This window comes from Carlito syrichta, unplaced genomic scaffold, assembly GCF_000164805.1.
Source record: "Carlito syrichta isolate Samal-C Ts95f unplaced genomic scaffold, Tarsius_syrichta-2.0.1 Scaffold288665, whole genome shotgun sequence".
In the NCBI taxonomy this organism is placed as follows: Eukaryota; Metazoa; Chordata; class Mammalia; order Primates; family Tarsiidae; genus Carlito; species Carlito syrichta.
This window is the reverse complement of record NW_007232761.1, coordinates 1-22,691: the sequence shown is the minus strand read 5'-3', so window position 1 is coordinate 22,691 and position 22,691 is coordinate 1. Positions and strand designations below refer to the sequence as shown.

General features: G+C 39.3%; 1 protein-coding gene across 1 annotated transcript in view; it reads left to right on the top strand.

The window, feature by feature from the left end:
* Positions 1-18,830, top strand: part of LOC103255896 (dedicator of cytokinesis protein 3-like) — a gene marked incomplete at its 3' end in the record, with an annotated part of 42,963 nt that extends 24,133 nt beyond the window's left edge. Inside the window, exons 9-15 of the mRNA XM_008053810.1 lie at positions 578-678; positions 4,289-4,370; positions 8,789-8,959; positions 10,864-11,056; positions 14,057-14,184; positions 16,542-16,688; positions 18,732-18,830. Of these exons, the coding sequence (XP_008052001.1) occupies positions 578-678; positions 4,289-4,370; positions 8,789-8,959; positions 10,864-11,056; positions 14,057-14,184; positions 16,542-16,688; positions 18,732-18,830 (921 nt within the window). The remainder of the gene's footprint in view (positions 1-577; positions 679-4,288; positions 4,371-8,788; positions 8,960-10,863; positions 11,057-14,056; positions 14,185-16,541; positions 16,689-18,731) is intronic.
* Between the last annotated feature and the right edge of the window lie 3,861 nt (positions 18,831-22,691).

The window sequence follows — 22,691 nt, the reverse complement described above, 5'->3', positions numbered from 1 at the left end:
AATGTGTAATGCATTTTGTTTAATATGTCTAAGCCCACAAGAAGGCTATCTATTCAAGGAGAGCCATATACTCTGGTCTGCCTGATAGATGGGGACAGAGGCGAGTTGGATTGGGCATTTGCATAGTTTCCCCCTCTGGCTCTTCTTTCTCACTTCCCTGTCCAACAGCCCCATTTCTGAAGGGCATAACCTTTCATAGGCTGATTTGGCTCAGAAGACAACCCTTTCTTCTCTCTTTTCCTAGTTTTTGCCATCTACATTGGTATTGTTTTGCCTTTCCCTGGTCTGGATTGTACCACGCAGCATTATTGTGAAGGAAGAGGCTCAGAGTAATACTGACACAGACTGATGAGTCCTGAGTCTGGAGTTGGAGGCTGGGGTGTTGGGAAGAGAAAGGACAAGAAAGAAATTCAGACACAGAATAGAAATCTTATACTTGCCAGTCATAAAGAACATTAGAGAAAACACTGAACACTGACAGTTTGCCATTCCTTTTAGAAGCAAGAGTCTGTTTCCTGCTGAGTATAGGTCTGAGGCCTCCAGTGAACCCTGGTGGCCTACTTTCCATCTCTCCCAGGTATTCATTATCAACCTGCTTCGAGACATCAAGTATTTTCACTTCCGACCTGTGATGGACACATATATCCAGAAGCACTTTGCTGGAGCTCTGGCATACAAGTAAGTTGCATTTGGTATCATCATTAAGGCTTGTGTTTGAGCAGGAAGATAAGTTTTTTAAAAGTTTAGCTGCAACCACCTTTCGTTCAGCTACCTTTAAAGCTTTATTTTTGGTCAAGCATTCTTTAAATGTCTCGCTGCCTCTCCAATCTTAGCAAGGTGACTCCACCCTTTTTCTCTGATCTACTTTCCAAGTACATTTTCTCTAACCTAAAAAAAGCGCTATATTTTAAAATTGTGATAGTATACACATAACATAAAATTTACCATCTTAACCATTTTCTAGGTGTTTGGTTCAGTGGCATTAAGTACAATCACATAGTTGTGCAACCATCACCACAACTCCAGCCATCTACAGAACTCTTTTCATTGGAATACTGTAATCATTAGCAAAAACTCTCCATTCTCCCCTCCCCTGACCCACGACAGCCATCAGTCTACTTTCTGTCTCTGAATTTGATGACTCTAGGTACCTAAGGTACCTCTAGGTATGTAAGTGGAATCATATAGTATTTGTCCTTTTATGAGCATCTTATTTCACTTAGCATAATACCTTCAAGTCTCATCCATATTGTAGCATGTGTCAGAATTTTCTTCCTTTTAAGGCTGAATAATGTTCCAGTGTATACATTTACTACATTTTATTTATTCATCTATTCATCCATTGATGGACACTTGGGTCCCTTTCACCTTTATGAACATTGGTGCACGAATATCTCTTCAAGACCCTGCTTTCACTTCTTTTGGGTATATACCCAGAAGTGAAATGGCTAGATCATATGGTAACACTATGTTTAATTTTTTGAGAAACCACCATACTGTTTCCGTAGTGGTTGTATCATTTTGCGGTCCCACCAACAATGCACAAGAGTTCTAGTTTCTCCACATCTCACCAACACTTGCAGCTTTCTGTTTTTTTGGCAGTAGCCATCCTAATGGGTATGAAGTAGTATCTTTTTGTGGTTTTGATATGCATTTCCCTAATTATTAGTGATCTAGAGCATATTTTCATGTGCTTATTAGACATTTGTATATCTTCTTTGGAGAAATGTCTATTCAAGTCCTTCACCCACTTTTAAAAATTTTGTTGTAAGTTGTAGGAATTATTTATATAGTTACATGATTTGTAAATATTTTTCCCAGTCCCTAGGTTGCCTTCTCTATTGATTTTGTCCTTTGATGCAAAAAAGTTTTGGTATAGTTCATCTTACCTTTTTTTTTGTTGTTATTACCTGTACTTTTGGTGTCATATCCTAGAAATCACTGCCAAGTCCAGCATCAAGAAGATTCTCCTCTATTTTTTCTTTTAAGAGTTTTATAACTTTAGCTCTTACATTTAGGTATTTGATCCATTTTGAGTTAATTTTTGTGTACTATGTAAGAAGTGCCCAACTTTATTCTTTTTGCACATGTATATCCAATTTTCCTATTACCACTAATTGAAGATTTTTTTTCCCCATTGAATGGCCTTAGCACCCTTGTAAAAAAATCATTTGACCATATTTATGAGGCTTTACTTCTGGCCTCTTTTATTCCATTAATGCATATGTGTGTCTTTATGCTAATACAGCATTGTTTTGCTTGCTTGTAGCTTTGTAGTAAGTTTTAAAATGAAGAAGCATGAGACTTTCAACTTTGTTTCTCTTTCAAGATGGTTTTGGCTATTCTGGTTTCCTTGAGATTTCATATGAATCTTAGGACGAATTTTTCTGTTTCTGCAAAAAATGCTGTTAGAATTTGGGTGGAGACCATACAGAATCTGTCGATCACTTTAGGTAATATTGATATCTTAACAATGTTCCCGGGCTCAGTGGCTCAGCCTGTAATCCTGCGCCTTTGGGAGGCTGAGGTGAGTGGATTGCCTGAGCCCGTGGGTTCGAGACCCGCCTGGGCAGGCAAGACCTCATCTCTACAATAAAATCAAAAAATTAGCCGGGCGTGGTAGCGCATGCCCGTAATTCTGGCTACTTGGAAGGCTGAGGTGGAAGGATTGCCGGAGCCCAGCAGGTCGAGGCTGTGGTGGCTGGGAGTGGCCACTACACTCCAGTCTGGGCAACAGAGTGAGACTCCAACTCAAAAAATAAAATAAATAAATAAATAAAATAAAAAAATGTTAACTCTTTTATAAATACAAGATACGTTTCCATTTATTGATGTTATGTTTAATTTCTTTCAGAAGCTTGTATGTCTTTTTCCTTTATTCCTAAGTATTTTATTCTTTTTAGTGCTATTGTAAATGGAACTGTTTTCTTAATTTCCTTTTCAGATCATTCATTATTCGTGTATAGAAGTGGAATTGATTTTTGTGTGTTGATTTTGTGTCCTGAAACTTTGCTAAATTCATTTATTAGTTCTAACAGACTTTTTGTAGAATTTTTCCATTTAAGATTATGTCATCTGAAAACAGATAATTTACTTCTTTCCTATTTTAATTCCTTTTATTTGTTTTTCTTGACTAGATTCTCTGGCTAGGACTTCCATTACTATGGTGAATAAAAGTGGCAAAGCAAACATTCTTACCTTTTTTCTGATCTTAGAGGAAGGGCTTTCAGTCTTTTACTATTAGGTTTAATGTTAGCTGTAGGCTTTCGGTTACATAGTTGACATACTTTTATTTCTAAGAAATGGTGGTAAAGCCACTAAAGATAAGTATTGCTTTTTCTAGGAGAAACATGTAAATAGCTAAAATAGCATCCATAAATAAATGTCAAAGAAAATAAAAAGTCAGTCCATGAAAGTGATAATCTAACTAGTAAACAAAGAGAAGATACAGGTTATCTAAGACCATTAAAGCAATAAGAAGTCATCATTGTCAATAATTATGAATTACTGAAAACATATTTTAAACCCAGTGGTGGTGAAGTTATGGAGTTACTGGAACTCTGATACTCTGATGTCACTTTGGTGCACAGATTATGCTATATGCTTTATATGTGTCACCCTATCCATATTCACAATAACTTTGAGATGTACTGTTATTTCCCTCATATTTTAATCAGAAAGAAGGAGGCACAAAGGGATTAAATAACTTGCTCAAGGATGCAGAACTAGATATTGATAGACCCCCCCAGATGTGACCACAGCCTATATTCTTGATTTCTGTGCTCTGTTGCCATATAAATGAGCAGACCTTTTAACCCAGTAGTCCCATTCTACTAAGGTGACTTATTCCTAAGTAAATAATAAGATAGATGAGATGGAGCAGGGGGTAGGGTTAGGGGCTCATGGGACTGTACACTTTTATTCAGAGTCTACTACTTCTAGTCAGTGTTGGATATTCTAGTGAATAGCAATTTAAGACAAAGCAAAAGTATACATCTAGCCCAAGTCTTTGGGAAAATTTTCTTGTAATCAAAGAAGAAATGAGTATCAGGGAGAGTGGAGGGAAATGATTATAACTGCTGATTAAAATACAGCAATTCCTTATGGACAAGGAGTGTTTTCTGGTCTCAGATTATCTGAATATTCCACAACTGTAATGGATCCATCACTCCATTCTAGCTCATCAGCAGATTATTATTTCCTATTTGACTAATTCAGGATTGTAAACATTTCAGGTTGCATTTCTTTTGGATTAAAGTGAGATTTCTGAAACCATTCTCTTCCCCAGGGAACTCATCCGCTGTTTGAAGTGGTATATGGACTGCTCAGCAGAACTGATTCGACAGGATCACATTCAGGAAGCCATGCGGGTAATGTACTAAGCTCTCCATACACAAGGGGGCCCGCTCATGTAATTGTTTGTGCGTAATCTCAGTGGTATAGTGTGGAGGACAAGCGTAGACATTCTAGTACATTGAATGTGTATTGCTCTCAGAAGTAACTAGCTAGATCCACATAATTCCTCTTTCCTCACCTTGAATTTTCCCCAGAAGACCTTTATTCTTGATAATTTCACCTTACAGAAGGGGCAAGGGATGATGTGCACACACCTCCTAGTCATTCTTCCCTACTTGATTTTTACTAAGAGTGTCAGTCCTTCCTTCCACTGACTAAAATATTGCTAACTCTTTTTAAGCCAGGATTTGTGACAAAACTGATTAGAATTAAGATCTTCTAATATTATTATTTCCTGAGTGGAAGTACTGTATGTGGATATATTAAGAAAAAGAAACCTTGGTCTTAGGAAAAACCTGGGGTCTTACATGGTTGTGACCATTGCTTAGACACCCCTGCTTAGACTGGTTCCCTGATGAAGCAGCCCTTTGTGTTGCTGTGTGGCTCCATTTGACAGGGGACTGTCTTCATTGTGAGTTGACTCCACTGTCTGATAACTTCTTTTCATGGCTCTTGCTTCTGCTGTAAAGAAAAAGGAAGTACTTTTGCCTTTTTTTCTCTCATCTTTTAATATCATATTTTCTGTTCTAAGTGCTGGGCTTGTATTTTTGGGTTTTGTCCACATGGTAACAGGTATAACAGAATGTTTTCTCAAGCATCATCAGATTAAGGGGGCAAAAAGCATATCATAGATTCACATTTACCCTGCCTCTTCTTTACACATTCTGTAAAAATATGAGGCCACAAGTTTCATTTCTGTCTTCTTTCATACAAATGTCTACTGAGCAGGCACCATCTGTCCTGAGTGCTAAGGTGCAAAGATGAATAAGATCAGCCTATCTTCTTGAAGAACACATCCCCAGTGTCCGAAGGGGAGGCAGGCACAAATACAGTGTAAAGCAGAGTGCTGGGTGTGATTTGAGGGAAGGGTCTGGGTTCTTTTCTTTTTGGAAACTTAGCACCTGTCAGGGGCCTAACATGATATTTGAGGAGATAAATGTTGAGTTAAATGTAAAAGATTCTGTGTAAGCCCTCAAATTAATTGCTAAGTATACTAGATAAGGCATCACAGAAGATGGTTTTTCCTAAGAATCATTCATTCAGTCATTCATTTAGTCAATAATACTTGATACCCACCGTGCTTCGGACACTGTACAAGTCACTGGGGATTCAGCAGGGGCACAAACAAGGCTAAGCCTTCATAGTACTTCCATTCAAGGTCAGGGGGTAGGGTGGGGGAAAAACGTACAATAAACATGTAAAACAGATAAATATACAAAGTAATAAAAATTCCATTAGTAAAATGTAAAAAATAAAATTTGATAAATAATATGAAGAAAATAACAAGATCATGGAATAACCTGAATGGAAAGAAGGGATCAAGAGCTTGGGGAAATCTTCTCCAAGGAGGTGACCACTGAGCTAATGCTGGGGAATGGACATTCCAGACTAAGGAAACAGTATATTTAAAAGCCTAGAGAAAAGAACTTGGGTTTTCAAGGAACCAAAATACAATTGATGGGACTAAAAGGCAGGAACTTTCAAATTTTAGATTGGATGTGGAAGGTGAAGGAAAAGGAGAACTGAGGTTGATTCCAAGGGATCTAGCTAGATCATCTGGGTTGATGGCAGAGCCATTTATGGAGGCATAGAATTCTGGAAATCAGGTTTAGTTGGGGAAAAGGAAGAGTTCCATTTGGCAAAGCACTTTTCTGAGGTGTTTTCTTATTTAGTCTCACCATTTCAAATATATTGTTCTCTAATATATCCAACACTAAACTTTTATCTAACCATTTCCTCTTTATTATCAGATTTCAGTTTACAAATCCCCTTGGCCAAATTAGTAAGTCTCCATCCATCCTGTTTTCATCCCTCTTCACAGGATACATGCTTCTGGCCTGATACCTCTTATTTTGGTATCATAAGCTATAGATGAGGAAACTTCTTTATTACTCTTAACTCTTGCCACTCATAAGCTCATCTTTTCCTTTCACTTTCATAATCATGACCTTTAAGAAAAGTTCAACTGCTAAAGAAGATGAAAACAAAAGTTCTTTATTTCTTACTTGATTATATCATTTATTCACATGTATGGGACGTGTAGGGAGTGTCGTTGTGGATTTGAGAATGGCACCTGGCAAGGTATTCTAAAACAGCACACTTTTCACTGCTGAGCTACATCGATTCCTTAGCCACAAAACTGCATTTCCAAAACCAAATGCTAGGATAGCCAGTCTGACCTTCCCCTTTAGATTTTTTGATTTTATATGCTTAAGGCACTGGGCTCTCAACTTTGTCGACAGATTCACGTTCTATCCTATGCGTGCCACACTTTTGATGAATGTTTCTAGGTTTTAGCATAGTTTTCTTTTTCTATGTGACTTAACTGAGGAAACCATCCTGATTTCTGTAGCTTGCTCCAAGGAGATCTGTTCTATCCTTTACCTATAAGTATTCCAGGGTATCAATGAACATTGGCACTGTCCCTCCTTTATCCTCAGCTAAGCACAGCAAGTCATTTTAATTGTACAGAACGAAAATATATAAAAGGGAAGGTCAAGCCTGCTGCCTAGCATTTGGTTTAGGAAATGCAAAGTTTATATTTTTATTCTGACAGAAAATACCTCTTACTTTAGTGATTTTAAACTGGCATAATATAGTAAATAAAGCTGGCTCAGAACTGTATATTTTCTTATCATGGACCTGAAGAGTCACCATGAAGCAAAGAATTGAGTATCACATGTTCTTACTCATAAGTGAACCTTGAACAACTATCATAATACCATAAGAAAAGGATTGACAATAGCAGGAAACTGCAGGGGTGGGGGTGGAGGGGCGGGAGGTGGGATTGGCAGTAATGAGAAACTGCCTGGGGAAGTGGGGGGGGCACACCTCATCAACAAGAATACCTGCACAATGAATATTTGTATCCCTAACCCTGAATTGTACTCCACAATTTTAAAATTAAAAAAAAAAAAACAGGGATGCTGGAACAGTGGCAGAATCTAGTTTGTAAGTATCTGGACTTAAAAATTAACAAACTTTTCAGGTATTTATTTATTTATTTGAGTTGGAGTCTCACTTCATCACCCAGGCTGGATGAAGTGGCATGCTCACGGAACTACAGATGCGCTCTACCACACCCAGCTAAGTTTTTGATTTATTGTAGAAATGAAGTCTTGCCAAGTTGCCCAGGCTGTTCTCAAACCAGTGGGCTCAGGCAATTCTCTTCACCTTGGCCTCCCAAAGTACTGGGATTACAGCTTGAATCATCGCACCCAGCCCTCAGGTTCTTTATAAACCAGACATTAAAAGACTACTAGAACAGAGGCTGTAGTATTTATGGAGATGAGGCCACACACTAATTTCTTCTATAGAATCTTCTGGTGCAAGCCCTGGAAGACAAAGTTTTCTAAACTAGCATTCCCCAGAGCCAAATGAATTTTGTGTGGGCCACAAAATATTAAGTTCTGCTTTACCAATTCTTCTGACAGATGGATAGATCAGGAAAGGTAGCTTGTGAATTGTTTCCTTTTTTTACATTTCATGTAACTGAGTTCTGTTTTTTTCATCCTTGGATAAGTTTCTCTCCATTATCTCTGCCTTTTCAATGTCTGAGAAATCTATGACATTTCTTTGATTAGAAAACATAGTCTTGGGTTTTGAATCTTTCTCTTAAAAGAGAATTACTGTGCTTGTAAGCACAGGCCAAGCTGCAGGGAGTCCTCAGAATCAGATTCTACTCCTAAACCTTCTTATGGAAGCTCTGTTTTCTGTATTGTTTATGGCAGATATCCTGGTTGGAAAAGGGCTGGAGAATGCATATGCCAGAATTACCAGCTACTGTGCAGACTTCTGTGGCCCTTGGTGAGAAGGGAAGCACTAAGTCAGGTCCCAGCTATATCTCAAAGATGCAGGAGATTCTTGAGTCTGAGGACTCTTGAGTCCTTTAGGACTCTTCCTTCTTGCAGTAAACTCAAGAGTAGCTCTTATATCCTTGCTTTTTGAGCCTTTTATTTCCAGACCAGAAAAAAAAAGAAAATACAGAGATGCTTAACTTTTTAAATCCTAAACATTCTTGAATTCAACTATTTCTGTAACAGTCTATGGCTTCTTAAATCCAGAACCTCAGAAAACAGTTGTGAAAATAAGAAGACAGTTGAGTGACAGCTGGGATATTTGAGAAGAAGTTTTTTAAAAAATTAAGTACCTGATTCTATAGTTAAAATTGCCCATCACTTAATTTTTAGTGTAGAATTTGCTGTTATACTGCCCTTAGTTTTCTGCTATGTGAGTTTCCCAGCAGCTTCACTTTTTCTCCCACACTTTCCAGGCCTTGGAGTATCTTTTCAAGTTCATTGTACAGTCACGGATCCTGTATTCACGAGCTACATGTGGAATGGAAGAGGAGCAATTCAGATCCAGCATCCAAGAACTTTTCCAGTCCATCCGGTTTGTGCTCAGTCTGGACAGCAGAAACTCAGAAACACTCCTTTTCACTCAGGTCTGTGAGCTGCAGGGAAGCTTTGCTGCAGGATTCCTTATGTCTCTTAGCAGGTGGTTTCTTTTTCCTTTTTCCAGAGTTGAAAAAACCCTGCCAGGATCCAGTGTGTTGGATAGGGGGTGATTTCCAAGGAAATACCTGATAGAACAAAATGCTACTTTTACTTCAAATCTAGCTATGCCTCAACTGCCAGATATAAAACATCTCAGTGACTTTATGTTGGAGAAGAAACTCATATTTGTTCTTGGGAACCCTCTTTAAGACCAAATTTATTTAGCTACCAAACTGTTTAGATTTTTACCAACATCTTATTCATAGGGATATTCAGAATGTATAGGATATTTTGTTTTCTAATTAACCATTGTATTAGTTTTAAAAAACTTAAATTAGTACTTGTACATTCCAGAAGTTAGGTGAAATAAATTGAAAAACAGTGGGAATAACTAGAAAGCTTTGGCTAAGAATTGGGATTAGTTTCTATTGGAAATATCAGTATGGAAGGAAATTTGCTTTCTTATATTAAAACTGCCTGGACAGCTAATCTATTGCCTTTTCAACACAGCCTCACCCTAAAATTAATCAAAGATTAATTATCCCAGTCACAATGGGGGTTACTTTTCCTTATAAAATGAATGTAAGCATTTTATCTAGCAAAAGTTCTTTGGCTTTTTGAAGCCAAATGTTTCACTAAAATTTTCAGCAAAGATCAGACAGCCTTGCTCATATTCATTCAGTCAGTCACTGCCAGGTGTATTGTTAGTGCAAGTGTATTTAACTCTGTCTCATTTAGGATTAAAATAGTCCACTCTTTTGTTTTCCACTTGCCCATGATTCCAATTGTCTGTAGACCCCTCAGTCCAGAGGACAGGTGATCAACTGGGAACTAGACTCCATAAGGAAATATCCCCCAAGGTTTCCAGGTACCTCTGTAAGAAAGACTCCTTTTATGATCTCCCCTCCTAACTATCCCAAGCATTCATCTACCTCTCCTTGCCCCTCCTGCAGCCAATATGTTCCTTCCTGCAGGGGCCAAAGACACCTACTCTTCCTCTCATCCAAAAAAGAGACATGTAGAGATTGGAGGTAGCTAGCAGAGAAAGGCAGATATGTTTTTTGGAAGCCTGGGAACTTGGCAATGCTCTGTACTCAATGGCACACTACTACCACATCAAGATAAATAGCTTAGACCTGGCCTCAGCTAAGACCTGTGTCAGGATCAGACTTTTTCTGGTGCAAGGCTCACGTTTCATGAGTTTCAGAACTCTCAGCAAATATGTTATTCAGTTTGACTTTATATCTTTTATTATCGCCAATAGAAGATGTCAAGGCGTGAGTGTCCTTCTGGTGCATAAGTGTAGGAAATTTCATCGTTTAAGAGAGTAAATCAAATTATTGCATTTCCTGGGGAAATGGTTCAGCTCTCAGAGCTGGATTCCTGGCTGCAGGAACTCTGTGAGCAGAGTCAGCTGGTGCTCCTTGAAGGCACTCAGTTCCTGCTGCCATACGTTTTTTGAGGGGTTCCTGGCTTAAGCCTGGAACCAAAAATAGAAAGTCAAGACCTGATCATAGATATGAACAAAAAATATCTATGGATCATAAGCCACATTGAGCAGATTTCTCTTTATACCCTGTTCTCTTGCCAGAAGATGCCTTGGCAAGTTATAACAAATTCAAGGTGCCTGGACCCAGTGAATTCTCTTGTTTTGATTTCCTTTTTGGTTCTTCTTGTTTTATGCCCTGGGAGTGCTATAGTACTGGGTTAGGTCAAGGACCATGGAGGAGCCCCCAAGCCAGGAGTACTACGATGCCTTCTTTACCTCTCACCACTTTTTGTCATTGTTTGAGCATGCAAAAAAGGCCCACACCTAACTCTGAGCTAACCACAGCTTTACTTGCTTCTGCAGGCTGCACTCCTCAATTCTTTCCCTACCATCTTTGACGAGCTGCTACAAATGTTCACTGTGCAAGAGGTGGCAGAGTTTGTAAGAGGGACACTGGGGAGCATGCCCAGCACTGTGCACATTGGGCAGTCGATGGACGTGGTCAAACTGCAGTCCATTGCCAGAACAGTGGACAGCCGCTTATTTTCTTTCTCAGGTAAATCAAGTTGGGATACGAGTCAAGCTCACCTTTCCTCCCTCTCGGGTGTGATAACCAAGTAGTTATTAAAGGATCTGTTTTAACAACCACTATGCAAGAAACCACTGATGCTTAAAGTTCAGAATTTCTGGTAAACTACGTTAGAGAATATAGCCAAGACCTATCCCTACTGCCTTACTTGCAGGTTATTCCTGGAGACCAACAGCCTAGGGTACCACCCTGGTGGTATCTTAGTCCATTCAGGCTGCTGTAACAGAATACCATAGACTAGGTGTCACATAAACAACAAATATTTATTTCTCACAGTTCTGGAGGCTAGAAAGTCAAAGATCAAGGTACCAGCTGATTCATTGCCTGGTGATGGCCCACTTCCTGGTTCGTAAGTGACCATCTTCTCTCTGTGTCCTCGCATGACAGAAGGGCAAGGGAGTTCTCTGGGATCTCTTTTTTAAAAGGGCACTAATCCCACTCATGAGGGCCCTGCAGTCATGACCTAATCACCTCCCAAGGGCCCCATTCAAAATTCCATAACAGTTGGGGAATAGATTGCAACATGAATTTGGTGGGGGACACAAACATTCAGTCTATAGCAGGTGACCTTCAGAACAATCTCCAGGCCCACAACTGCCAAGAATGGAGCCTACCACACCTCCAGCAGGATGGGAGGACAAAGAGAAAGGAAGGAGAGCACAAGAGATGGGTCCAGCCAAGGGGATAAGGATAAGCCAGGAAAATAAGAGAGGCCCTGAAGGGGACTCTGAGGACCCTGTGCTTTCTTGTTTCCTTGCTGCACCAGTCAAATAGATTTATTTTCCTCTCTTTGGAGGATCCACTAAGGATTAGGGAGAAATGGACAGGGAGCCCTCCACACTTCCCGAGGAGTGGACAACCTAACTAACACATCAACATCCCAGTATGCCTTTCAGAAAGAACCTCTTGATTAACTCCTGAAACCACACATGTTGGCAAGTTCTGCCTTGCAGAGGCACTAAATACTCAATGGCCTAATATTAAGATCAATATGAGCCTGATCCTTTAAGTATAATATCATATCCTAGAATAAACTTCTGGGCACATAAATAAATCTGAAACACTAGCAAGACAATTATCATTAGAATTTTTATAATTAGAATTTTTAGTAGTTAATTTTTTAGGTTTGACTTTCAAGGTATAAGAACAATAATTTAACAGCTCAGTGCTACACACATTTGCAACCCTACATAGATGTTCCCATTGACTTACTTCTGCCAATGTATGGCATTACCAGTGGTAAAGCTGACACCAAGAAAGTCATCTCTTCTCCACCAGCAACTGTTTATGGTAAGCACTTCTCTTTTTTCCAGCTTCTGGTTTGAAGATTTTATCAATGGTTTGGACACATTGCCACAGAGGCCACAGCACACACTCTAGCTTTTTATACTGCTTAAAGTAGATGTCTTTGGAATATATAGAAAGGGTAACAGCAGACTGCCCCCACTGACATACTTTATTTCTAATGTTTGTGCATGTACTTGCTGCTTCACACAATCACTTTAGAAACATTTTTCTTAAACTTTATGTGGCATTGGACAATGTAATTGGATTTTGGATGACAAGGCTACCACCAGAATTTCATTTGCATCTCACTTTCATTGAATGCCTGAGTTGTAGCATCTCTCTGAAGCAAGACGTCTTGATTAGTGATGTCATTTAACCAACACTTATATTCTCAGAGCACAGAAATTTGGTCTCTTCTTCAGTAGAGTAATTTGTTCTTCTGTAACAAACTACTGTTTTGTCTGCAAGCAGCTATTGGTTGTTATAAATCCTAACTTCTTGGTATTTTGAGCTACAAAATACAAAATCATTTTTTTTTAATCCAAGCAGCCTTTTAAACCTAGATTAGCTGTTATTTCATTCTGTTTTAACATATTTGATGAGGCAGTGCCAAACGTCTTATATGTCATGTAATTTGTCTTTGAATGAAGAAAATTTTCTTTCTGAGCTTCATGTGGAACACTTAACTATGGTGAAATATGAACAATAAATCCAAAATGCCATGGATCATTTATGTTACTGATAGTGTGACTAAATCATGCTGGCCAGGTATGATGGTACCTGAAGGGTCACACAATCACTGACCACATAGGAGTACAAGGTACCAAAAACATTTTCACACCAGTATTTCTCTTTGTCTTCTAACCACCCCTGAGAAGTAAATGTAGAAGAGACCATTAGCACCCCATTCTACAGATGTGGAAAATCAAGCCCATGAGAGGAATCAACTTACCTAAGGTGTCAGAATGAGCTAATAAGGGAACTTAAACTAGGATTCAGCCTTCTTGAATTCACGGTTCTAAATATAGTCACCTTCTGATGAAAATGCTATTCTATTAACATTGGAAGAAGAAAAAAGAAAAACATTTGAAGTATGTGGTAGGATTAGTGATAAGCATTGGCTAACTATCAAAGTTTTGTGAAAAAACAAAGGTCATACTTCTATTATTGCTGTGGAAACACTGAGCAGCAATATGACAAGCTGTGGGGGAAAGGGAACAGGACTTATAGCTGTGGCAAGGTAAATGCTCAGAGGGGTGGGAGTGCCAGGCCACCTAGCCAGGGTATGAAGTGGAACAATCTATAATCTATGTTAAGTCTGCAAGTTCAGTCAAGGTGGTTCGTACTAAGTGTGTCATCTAAGTGGAGTTTTTACTGTAAACTGTGGTTTTAATTTAGAGTCTAATTAGTAAAAAGATTTCATTTGAAGAAAAATATTTCATTTGGAAGCAAAACTCCTAACATTCATCTTGTACAAAATGAGAATTAAGGAAAGATTCATGGGATGGTTTATAATCTCCAGGCAGCAGGCCCTTTAAAGGGAAGCAGAATACTTCCACCTTTGCTCTGGTCTTAACCTCACCTGCTCTGAGACTAGCTAAGTCCCACAGTGCCACTGGTTTCCAACAGTAGCTAATTCTCCTCTGACGGGCTTCTTCGCCTTTGTTTTTTCTCTTCCAGAATCCCGCCGCATCCTACTTCCTGTGGTTCTTCATCACATTCACCTTCACCTGAGGCAGCAGAAAGAGCTGCTAATTTGCTCAGGGATTCTCGGCAGTATCTTCTCCATCGTCAAGACCAGCTCTCTGGTAGTGACCCTACACCCACTCTACTCTGCTCAGCTCTGCCCTAGTCTTGTGCTACTTTAGTCAGAAGCATACCAAAAAATTACTTTGTACATTCCTCAGTCAGATATGCTTTCATCAGTGACAGGAAGGTGTCCAAGTAGGTGAAGACCCAAGCATGCTGAAAAAGTTTCTCAATACAACACATTCGTGCTATTTTAAAATGTTGCACTGCAATAAATCTACCCAGAAATATAATTATCTGTAGTACCAGAAAGCCCAATTCTTTGCTATGCATTGTTTCTATCAAAAGGTTTTAATTCTATACTCCTGGGAGTTTTCTAAGGATACTCAGGCATGAGCATAGGAAGGCAGGCCCAGACTGAAAGCCAGCTTGCTCACTCAGACTTTTCTATCAGCTTCCTGATAGCTTGAGTCCACCCATATGGCATTCCTATATCGTGCCAGATGAGGTCAAGATATATAAGAGGTAAATGTTTCCCACAAGGGCTCTGAGCCCTGTAGGCTGGTAGAATTGTACTTTAGGGGTCAAATTTCAACTGATAATGATTTTTCCCATTTTCTTTCCTCGTTATTTTTTATTTTCAAAAGAGATTTGTGGTAGGAGGGGAGGGATTACAGTAGGGAAGGAGTGAAGAAAAGACCTATATCGGACACAGGTGATGGTAGAAATTTATTTCATATATTTTTGATAATAGAAGAAAAGCACATTATAGAAAATTTGGAAACTATAGGAAAGTATGAAGAAAGTAATGAAGAACAAGGATGAGTTTTTTAATATACCATTTTATTAAGTTAAAGTTTCTAAAGAATAAACTTTCAAGTGCATTTAAAATAAAGGCCAGAGGTCAAGTGATAAGAACACATGAAACCAGGCTATTCACATGGATCAAGAGAAGAACCTAAAAAGAATAACGTTTTGTTTGAGCAGGAGACAGGGACCCAATAGGGTATTCTGGTGTGCAGACTTCAAGTACCATTTGGTGACAGGGACCCAGCTTAACCAAAAATGACTATGATGGTAAGAGTGTCATTTGCTCTTGGCTCCAGGCAAGACTTGGCAGCTCTTCTTTACCCCAGAGCTCAGAGAAGCTACAATAAGCACATAAGGTCTACTAGGAACCCAAGGTTGTATCTGAGAGGGTGGGAAGCTTATTGCTAAAAGGAGAGAAATTGAAACAAAGAAAGGGGAAGGATGGAAGAGGCATGGAAATCAGTGAAAGCCTGGAGGAGATGGTTTAGTTGTATTTGTAGGGCTAGGGAAAAGCAGTGTAATTATTATTTACAGCTACTCAAAGATATATCACAGGTAAGAGTGTTATGATCAGTTTAACATATGGGAAAGACAACTTTGGCCTCAAGAATGCTCAATTCTTCATGTGGAATGGGACAGAGTATAATTATATTGAATGGATGAGTAGAAGGAAGATAAAATTTAAGCTCAATGAAAGCAGAGATATTAGCTCTCTTGTTCACCTCTATATATTCAACTTCTCAGTGACTGGCACATGATAAATTCTTAATGAATGATAGATTGATGGATGGATGGAGGATAACATTAGGACCAGTAATAGTATAAATATCTTACAGAAGAAGCAATAGAAATCTCTTTGTGAGGTAATTAAACTTATGCTACAGAACTTGAAATGTATGTGAGAGCTCTATAATAGGATAACACAGACTCTTCTGAAATTAGGAAGCAGCCGTTAGTGAGGACACGTGTCCATTGTTTTTGTAACAGAGCCAGAGAAAGATGCACTGAGACTAGAGTCTTTCAGCTGGACCAGGGAACACAAGTAAGAGAGCTGAGGAGCTAAAAACGGGACCCAGGCATATCTGGGAAGCAGTCAGGGATGGCAAAAATTGAGGGCATCGGGGTACTCAGAAAGATGAGCTACTTCTGTGTGCATTAGCACTAGTGAAAGTGCTGCTACCACATCCTATGGTGTGAATTCTTTACCATTTTTCAAACTTTATTATTTCTCAAAGTATCAATAGAGTTGTGCTTTTACCTGACTGTTGCAGATAAATCAAGGAAAACATCCTTAACTCAGGATCTTTTTGATAACTTTCTGTGTATCAAAATTAATATATCTGCTTGAGATTCAGAATTATGAATCATGCTGGATTAGGGTAAGGCCCAAGCCACCATGCTAGCGCCGTAGTGGCAGATGTGCTTCCCCTTCTCTCAGAGTCATTGTCCTGGGTTTCTTGACACTGCATGTTGATGATACTTGAGAGCTCGATGTTGAGAAACCAGTCAGAAGACCACTCCAGCTGTGGTTGACTTAGTAACTGCTACCAGCTGTACATCAGCCTGGCCTGATGCTAATGGTGTGCTCTCTCGCTGCTCGCTCCAGGAGGCAGATGTCATGGAGGAAGTAGAGATGATGGTGGAGAGCCTCCTGGACGTGCTCTTGCAGACTCTGCTCACCATCATGAGCAAATCGCACGCTCAGGAGGCGGTAAGAGGGCAGCGGTGCCCGCAGTGCACAGCCGAGATCACTGTTAGTAACTAACATCCAGGTTTTCTTGCTTTCTTTTCTAACCTGGGGCTCCTCCACACCACCCCCATCTCACCATCTGACCACCTTCATCACAGTCTCCCCTCCTGCATGGTTGTCAGCATGCTCCCTTCTTCCTTCTCGAACTGACTCCTTTCTCCACTCTGAAAACTCTAGTTTCAAACTTCTAGGAGTCTTCTTTAGAATAGATTCAAGGAATGCTTCTTTCCTATTTTCTTACACACTGTTTCAGTTGGCCTTTGCCTTTGAGTCAAGTCATTTTCTATATTGTGGAATGATGCAGGAATGCATTAAGATGCAGTAGGATGTTAAAGGTGGAAAAGAGACTATTTTTTCTAGGAACCCTCTCACACAGGCTCTCCTAAAATGATGTTGAGGACAGAATAATTTTCCCAGAATTGACTTATTTCTGTAAATTAGTTGCTTTGGTCTGTAGTGTTTGAATCTAAATTTCTAGCATCAGAAGAAATGGGATGAGGTATAGTTTCACTGGCATTACTGGAATGATGGTTTTCTATGATCTGATTAGAAGAGAAACAAACTGTAAAATCCTTTCAGGAGGGGCAGAGCAACAGTGCCTTGGGCCCCTCATGCCCCAACTCTCATACCCAGAGTGAACTTCTCAGCCCTGAGGTGGGAACATGATAAGCAGTTTTCATAGAATCTTTCAGGTGGCAGATGGGAGATTACAATGATCTCTTTGAAGAAAACCCTATGTGGGAGCAAGCCAAGCCACAGCGTACTAGGGAGAGGCAGGAGCCCACAGGGAGCAGGTATGTGTTCTGGAGCATTGGGCTTAGAAAGAGTGTCTGCTTTCTTAGGAGCCCCTGTTGAGGGTACTCTCACTGGAAGTAAAAAGCATATGCACCCTGGCATGTCCTGGTAACCGAGCCTTCTAACCAATACTTACACAGGGCTTGCTGTGGGCCAGACCCTGCTTTAGGAACTTAACCAATATTAGCTCATTTTGTAGCACTAATGAAGTGATTCATTTTATAGATTATAATGAAGATGATAATAACTATAATTTATTGAGCACCTTTTATGTAATGGGCTTTGTGCTTAAGTGCTTTATATAAATTAGTTCATCTGACCTTCACAACAAATGAATTATGACTTATTTTGCCCATTTTTCAAATAAAACTGAGGCTTGTGTACATATTTTGCATACATATATGTGTAATAATTTCAGGGATATAGAAAGGTTTTGAGAGACTAAAAACTATTGTCAATTTCCCATGAGTTTATAAACATTTGAAAATTGTCCAAGTAAAGTAATTTTTCCTTCCCTTCTGAGGAAACAACCTTGTAGGAGAAAGCCATGCTTGTCTGCTCCATGCCAAAAATTGCTGTAGGATGACTTTTTTGGAGACCATAAGGCAGAATTTTTCTCCATATATCCCAATTAGAACTTGAAGACATTTTAAAATCTGATATTTATTATTAAATTTTTACTTTTCTTAAATCCCATACCTTGTGCTCTCAGAAAGATCAGTTTTAATTCCTCTACCTTTCAGAAAGTCATGTTGATCTGCTGTGTTCCATTTGCCTGGTCTAATAACCCCGTGCAAATTTTAGGAGGTCTCCAAAGAGATTCTTGTAGAAGAGCTACTCCAGCCCAACAGGATGGGCAGGTCCAAGTTCTATCCTGAAAATATCAAGCTTCCCCCTGTTCCAAGTAGCCCTTACAGACTTCAGTACAGTGCCTTGGTAACAAAGGACTATTTAACCAAAGCTTTCCTAGTAAAAGAAGGAAAATATTTGTCTCACTTCGCAGTACTACTTTGTTATAGGTTAAGGTTTTTCAATAGCCCCATGCTGCTAAGGTCTTACTGAAACTCCTAAGGCCTCCAAGGCCTCCCTTGCAGAAAAGAAAGCTCATTTTCAGGGCCAGAGTTATCACCTTTCTTCCATGATCATTGGGGCCATCTCAGACCCTCCCTTCTCTCCTTGCCCTCTATGGATTGGGGGAACACAATGTGTTTATGATTGGCTGTGCTAATTGTTTTTTGGCTTCATCCCCAGGGTGAGTATGTGTCCTGCCTTCTCTCACTGCTCCGCCAGATGTGTGACACGCATTTCCAGCACCTTCTGGACAACTTCCAGAGTAAAGATGAACTCAAGGTACGCAGCAGAGCACTGACCTTTCATTCAGAAAAGGAAGTGTGCAGCTAAGACTGCCTAGGGGCTTTTATAGTTAATGTTTTTTGTTTGTTGTTTTGAGTTGGGGTCTCACTGTCACCCAGGCTGGAGTGCAGTGGCACACTCATAGCCACCCCAGCGTCAACCTATTGGGCTCTGGTGATCCTTCCACCTCAGCCTTCCAAGTAGCTGGAACTACAGGCATGCGCTACCATGCTGGCTAATTTTTTATTTATTGTAGAGACTAGATCTCACTCAAATTACCTGGGCTGGTCTCGAACCCATGGGCTCAGGCAGTGCACTCTCCTCAACCTCCCAAAGCGCTGGGATTACAGGCTAAGCCACCAATAAATGTTTATTTTTTAATCACAGCAGCATGTGTACATAATTTTAAAAGCCAAAGCATTCTACAAAGCTCAGAGTATAAAATACTACTCTTTAGGCTAAGATGGGAGGATCACATGAGCCCAGGAGTTTGAGTCCAGCCTGGGAAACACAGCAAGACTTCAACTCTTAAAAAACATTTTTAATTAAAGAATTTAAAAAGCAGTAGTTTCCTGGCTCAGTCTGATTAATGTCCAGTCCCTACTCTCCAAAGGCAGCCACTTCCAACTCTTTTGCTTCTGCTATTTTTTAGCTGTTAATTGTTAGTTATTACTATTTTCATCTTTCTATGGAAAATGAAGATAATTCTCCTGAGTCATTCCTCTCACACGCACATATGACCTTCCTCCTATTCTTCCAATGTAGTTTTAGTGTATTTTTGTTAAAATGTATTATGGTAAATTTTGTTTAAATTTATTATAGCTAGTTAAGAACTGTGATGAGCTAAGAATTCTACTATTATTATATTTCCTTTCTTGGAGAACTTTCTTTTCACAGAAATTAATTGCTTCTTATTTGCTAGTTTTTTTGTTTTGTTTTGGCCTTCATATCTGGCTAGGATTTTCTACTCTTACAGTCATCTTTCTAATATACCTCTTCTTCCAACTTTCCTCATGGTTAGATCTGTCAGATGTATCAGATGTCAGGTCATTTTTTTTCCATGGAGATTTGCCCTCCTGTTTGTTGTTGTTGTTGTTGTTTTTACTCTAAATAGTTTTATTTTTTCATTTTATAGTTTTTTTAAAGGGTTTTATTTCCAAGGACTATGGATTTTGCCTCTTGTGAGAAAAGGCTCAGGAATAGCCTCTGAACCAAGGACCCCTGTTTTTATTTGTTTCAGACTCTTTATTTTGTTTCAGAAACTTTCCTCCTACATGTAGAGACTCCTGGATGTTAATCTGTCTCTAAAAGTGAAGTTCACTGATGCTGGTTAGAAACTCTATGTATGATGGATGGGGCTATCATTAGCAGGCTTCTCTGTAGATGGTCAAAGAGGATCTGGGCTCTTGTTCATAACATCCCTGATTCTTATATCTGTAGGCCTGTTCTCTTAGACGTGTTCATTTTCCAGGTAATTATCTTCCACATCTCCTGGGGATGGAGTAGCCTACCAATAGTTTGAGAACCAAGTAGCAAAAAGGGGCTGTTAGTCTTCCAGTTCAGCAAGTAAACTTTCTCTAAATGCCTATTTTTATTGTTACCTCAGCCCTCAGCTGCTAATATGTCCTTGAGGACAGATTCTAAGTACTCAACAGAGAATAGCCCTTAGTCTTCTGAAAGGGCAGGGAAAGACTGATTAGCTAGTGACATGAGATAGCAAAGGGGATGGCAGGGGACTTTCAACTAATCTTCCTATTTTTAGCCCTCATTCCTAAGACTCATAGAGGTGTCTGGTGGTGCTTCCAATTTGTGTGCCTTCCTAAAATTCTTGCTTCATGTTGCTTTCACCCCCAAAGGTTCTTGGCTATTGGCATTCCCCAATCTATTAAGTCAGTTACCACAATGTCTTCTTTTTTAAGTCTTTAATTTTTTTTTACCTTATTTGCTTACTAACTTCTCCTCTCCTATTTTCTTTGTGTCTGTGAGCATATGCATTTCTCTTTCTTTTCTTTTTTTTTTGAGGGGGGAGGGGTAGGGGGTAGGGGGCAGGATATTGCTCTGTTGCCCAGGCTGGAATGCAGGGATGTAATCATAGCTCACTACAACCTTGAATTCCTGAACTCAAGCTATCTTCCTGTCTCAGCCTCCTAAGTAGTGGGAATATAGGCTTGTGCCACTACACCCAGCTAATTATTGTTGATAGAGGGGGGTTCTTGCTATGTTGTCCAGGCTGGTTTTGAACTTCCGGGCTCAAATGATCCTCCCACCTGGGCATGCTTTTCTTTCTTGACTGTTGTTGTAGGGGATTTGAGGAGAAGCAGAAATGAGGAAACATGTTCAGTTCACCACATTGAATATGGAACTTTGTACATGTGTTCTTTTTTATGGCAGCATCATTGGGATATAATTTGCATACCATAAAATTCATACTTTGGAAGTTAGTGTCTCTGACAAGTAATAAGATCAATATAACAATTTAAAACTTCCCACCAAGAAATATCCAGATGCCTTAATTGGTGACCTCTACCAAATTTTTGAAGAAAAATTCCGATCAGTCCTTCATAAACTCTTCCAAAAATTAGAAGAGGAGGGAGCATTTCCTAACTCATCTTATGAGGTCAGTATTGCCCTGATACGAAAACCTAACAGATATCACAAGAAAAAAAACCTAAAGACCAATACCCCTTATGAATAAAAACACAAAAATCTTCAAGGAAATACTAGCAAATGCAATCCAGTAACATGTAATCTAGTAAAAGGTTGTTATCCCACGAACAAATGTAATCCAATAAAAGGATTTTATCCCATGATCAAGTGGGATTTATTCCAGAAATGCAGGGTTAGCTTAACATATAAAAATCAGTCAAGCAAGCTTCTGCCAAGCCAAAGAAACCATCAAGAGAGCAAGGAGACAGACCACAGACTGGGAAAAAGTATTTGCCAACTCTAGGTCTGACAAAGCCCTAACATCTTGGATCTACAAGGAATTCAAACGTGTTGAAAAGAAAAAAACAAACAACCCCATTACAAAGTGGGCAAAAGAATATCTATCCTAAACACATATGCACCCAACATAGGTCTGCCAACTTTCATAAAGCAACTTCTAGGAAAACTAAAGAAAGATATTGACTCTAACACCATCATAACTGGGAACTTTAATACCCCACTCACAACCCTAGACAGATCATGAGGACAAAAAATCACCAATGAGATCCGGAACCTCAATTTGACTCTTGACCAAATGGACTTAATTGATATCTACAGAACAATCCATCCAAAGACCACAGAATACACATTCTACTCATCACTGCATGGAACGTATTCTAAGATCGATCACATAATTGGCCATAAATCAAGCATAAGCAAATTTAAAAGGACCGAAATTTTACCATGCACCTCCTCGGATCACAGTGTAATGAAAATAAACATTAACACCAACAAGGTTCCCCCAAAACCCACAAAGACATGGACACTAAACAGCATGATGCTAAACAACAAGAAGAAATTGAGACCCTAAATAGACCAATAACAATCAAGGAAATTGACTATGTAATAAGAAAACTACCTACAAAAAAAAGCCCTGGACCAGATGGCTTTCCAGCAGAATTCTACAAGACATTTAAGGAGGAGCTGATTCCAATCCTACTGAAAGTATTTCAGGCGACTGGGAAAGATGGAACTCTTCCCAAATCATTTTACGATGCTAACATCACATTGATACCCAAGCCAGGTAAAGACCCAACAAAGAAAGAGAACTACAGGTCAATATCTTTGATGAATATAGGTGCTAAAATTCTCAACAAGATCCTAGCAAACTGGATTCAACAACACATCTCAAAAATCATCCATCATGACCAA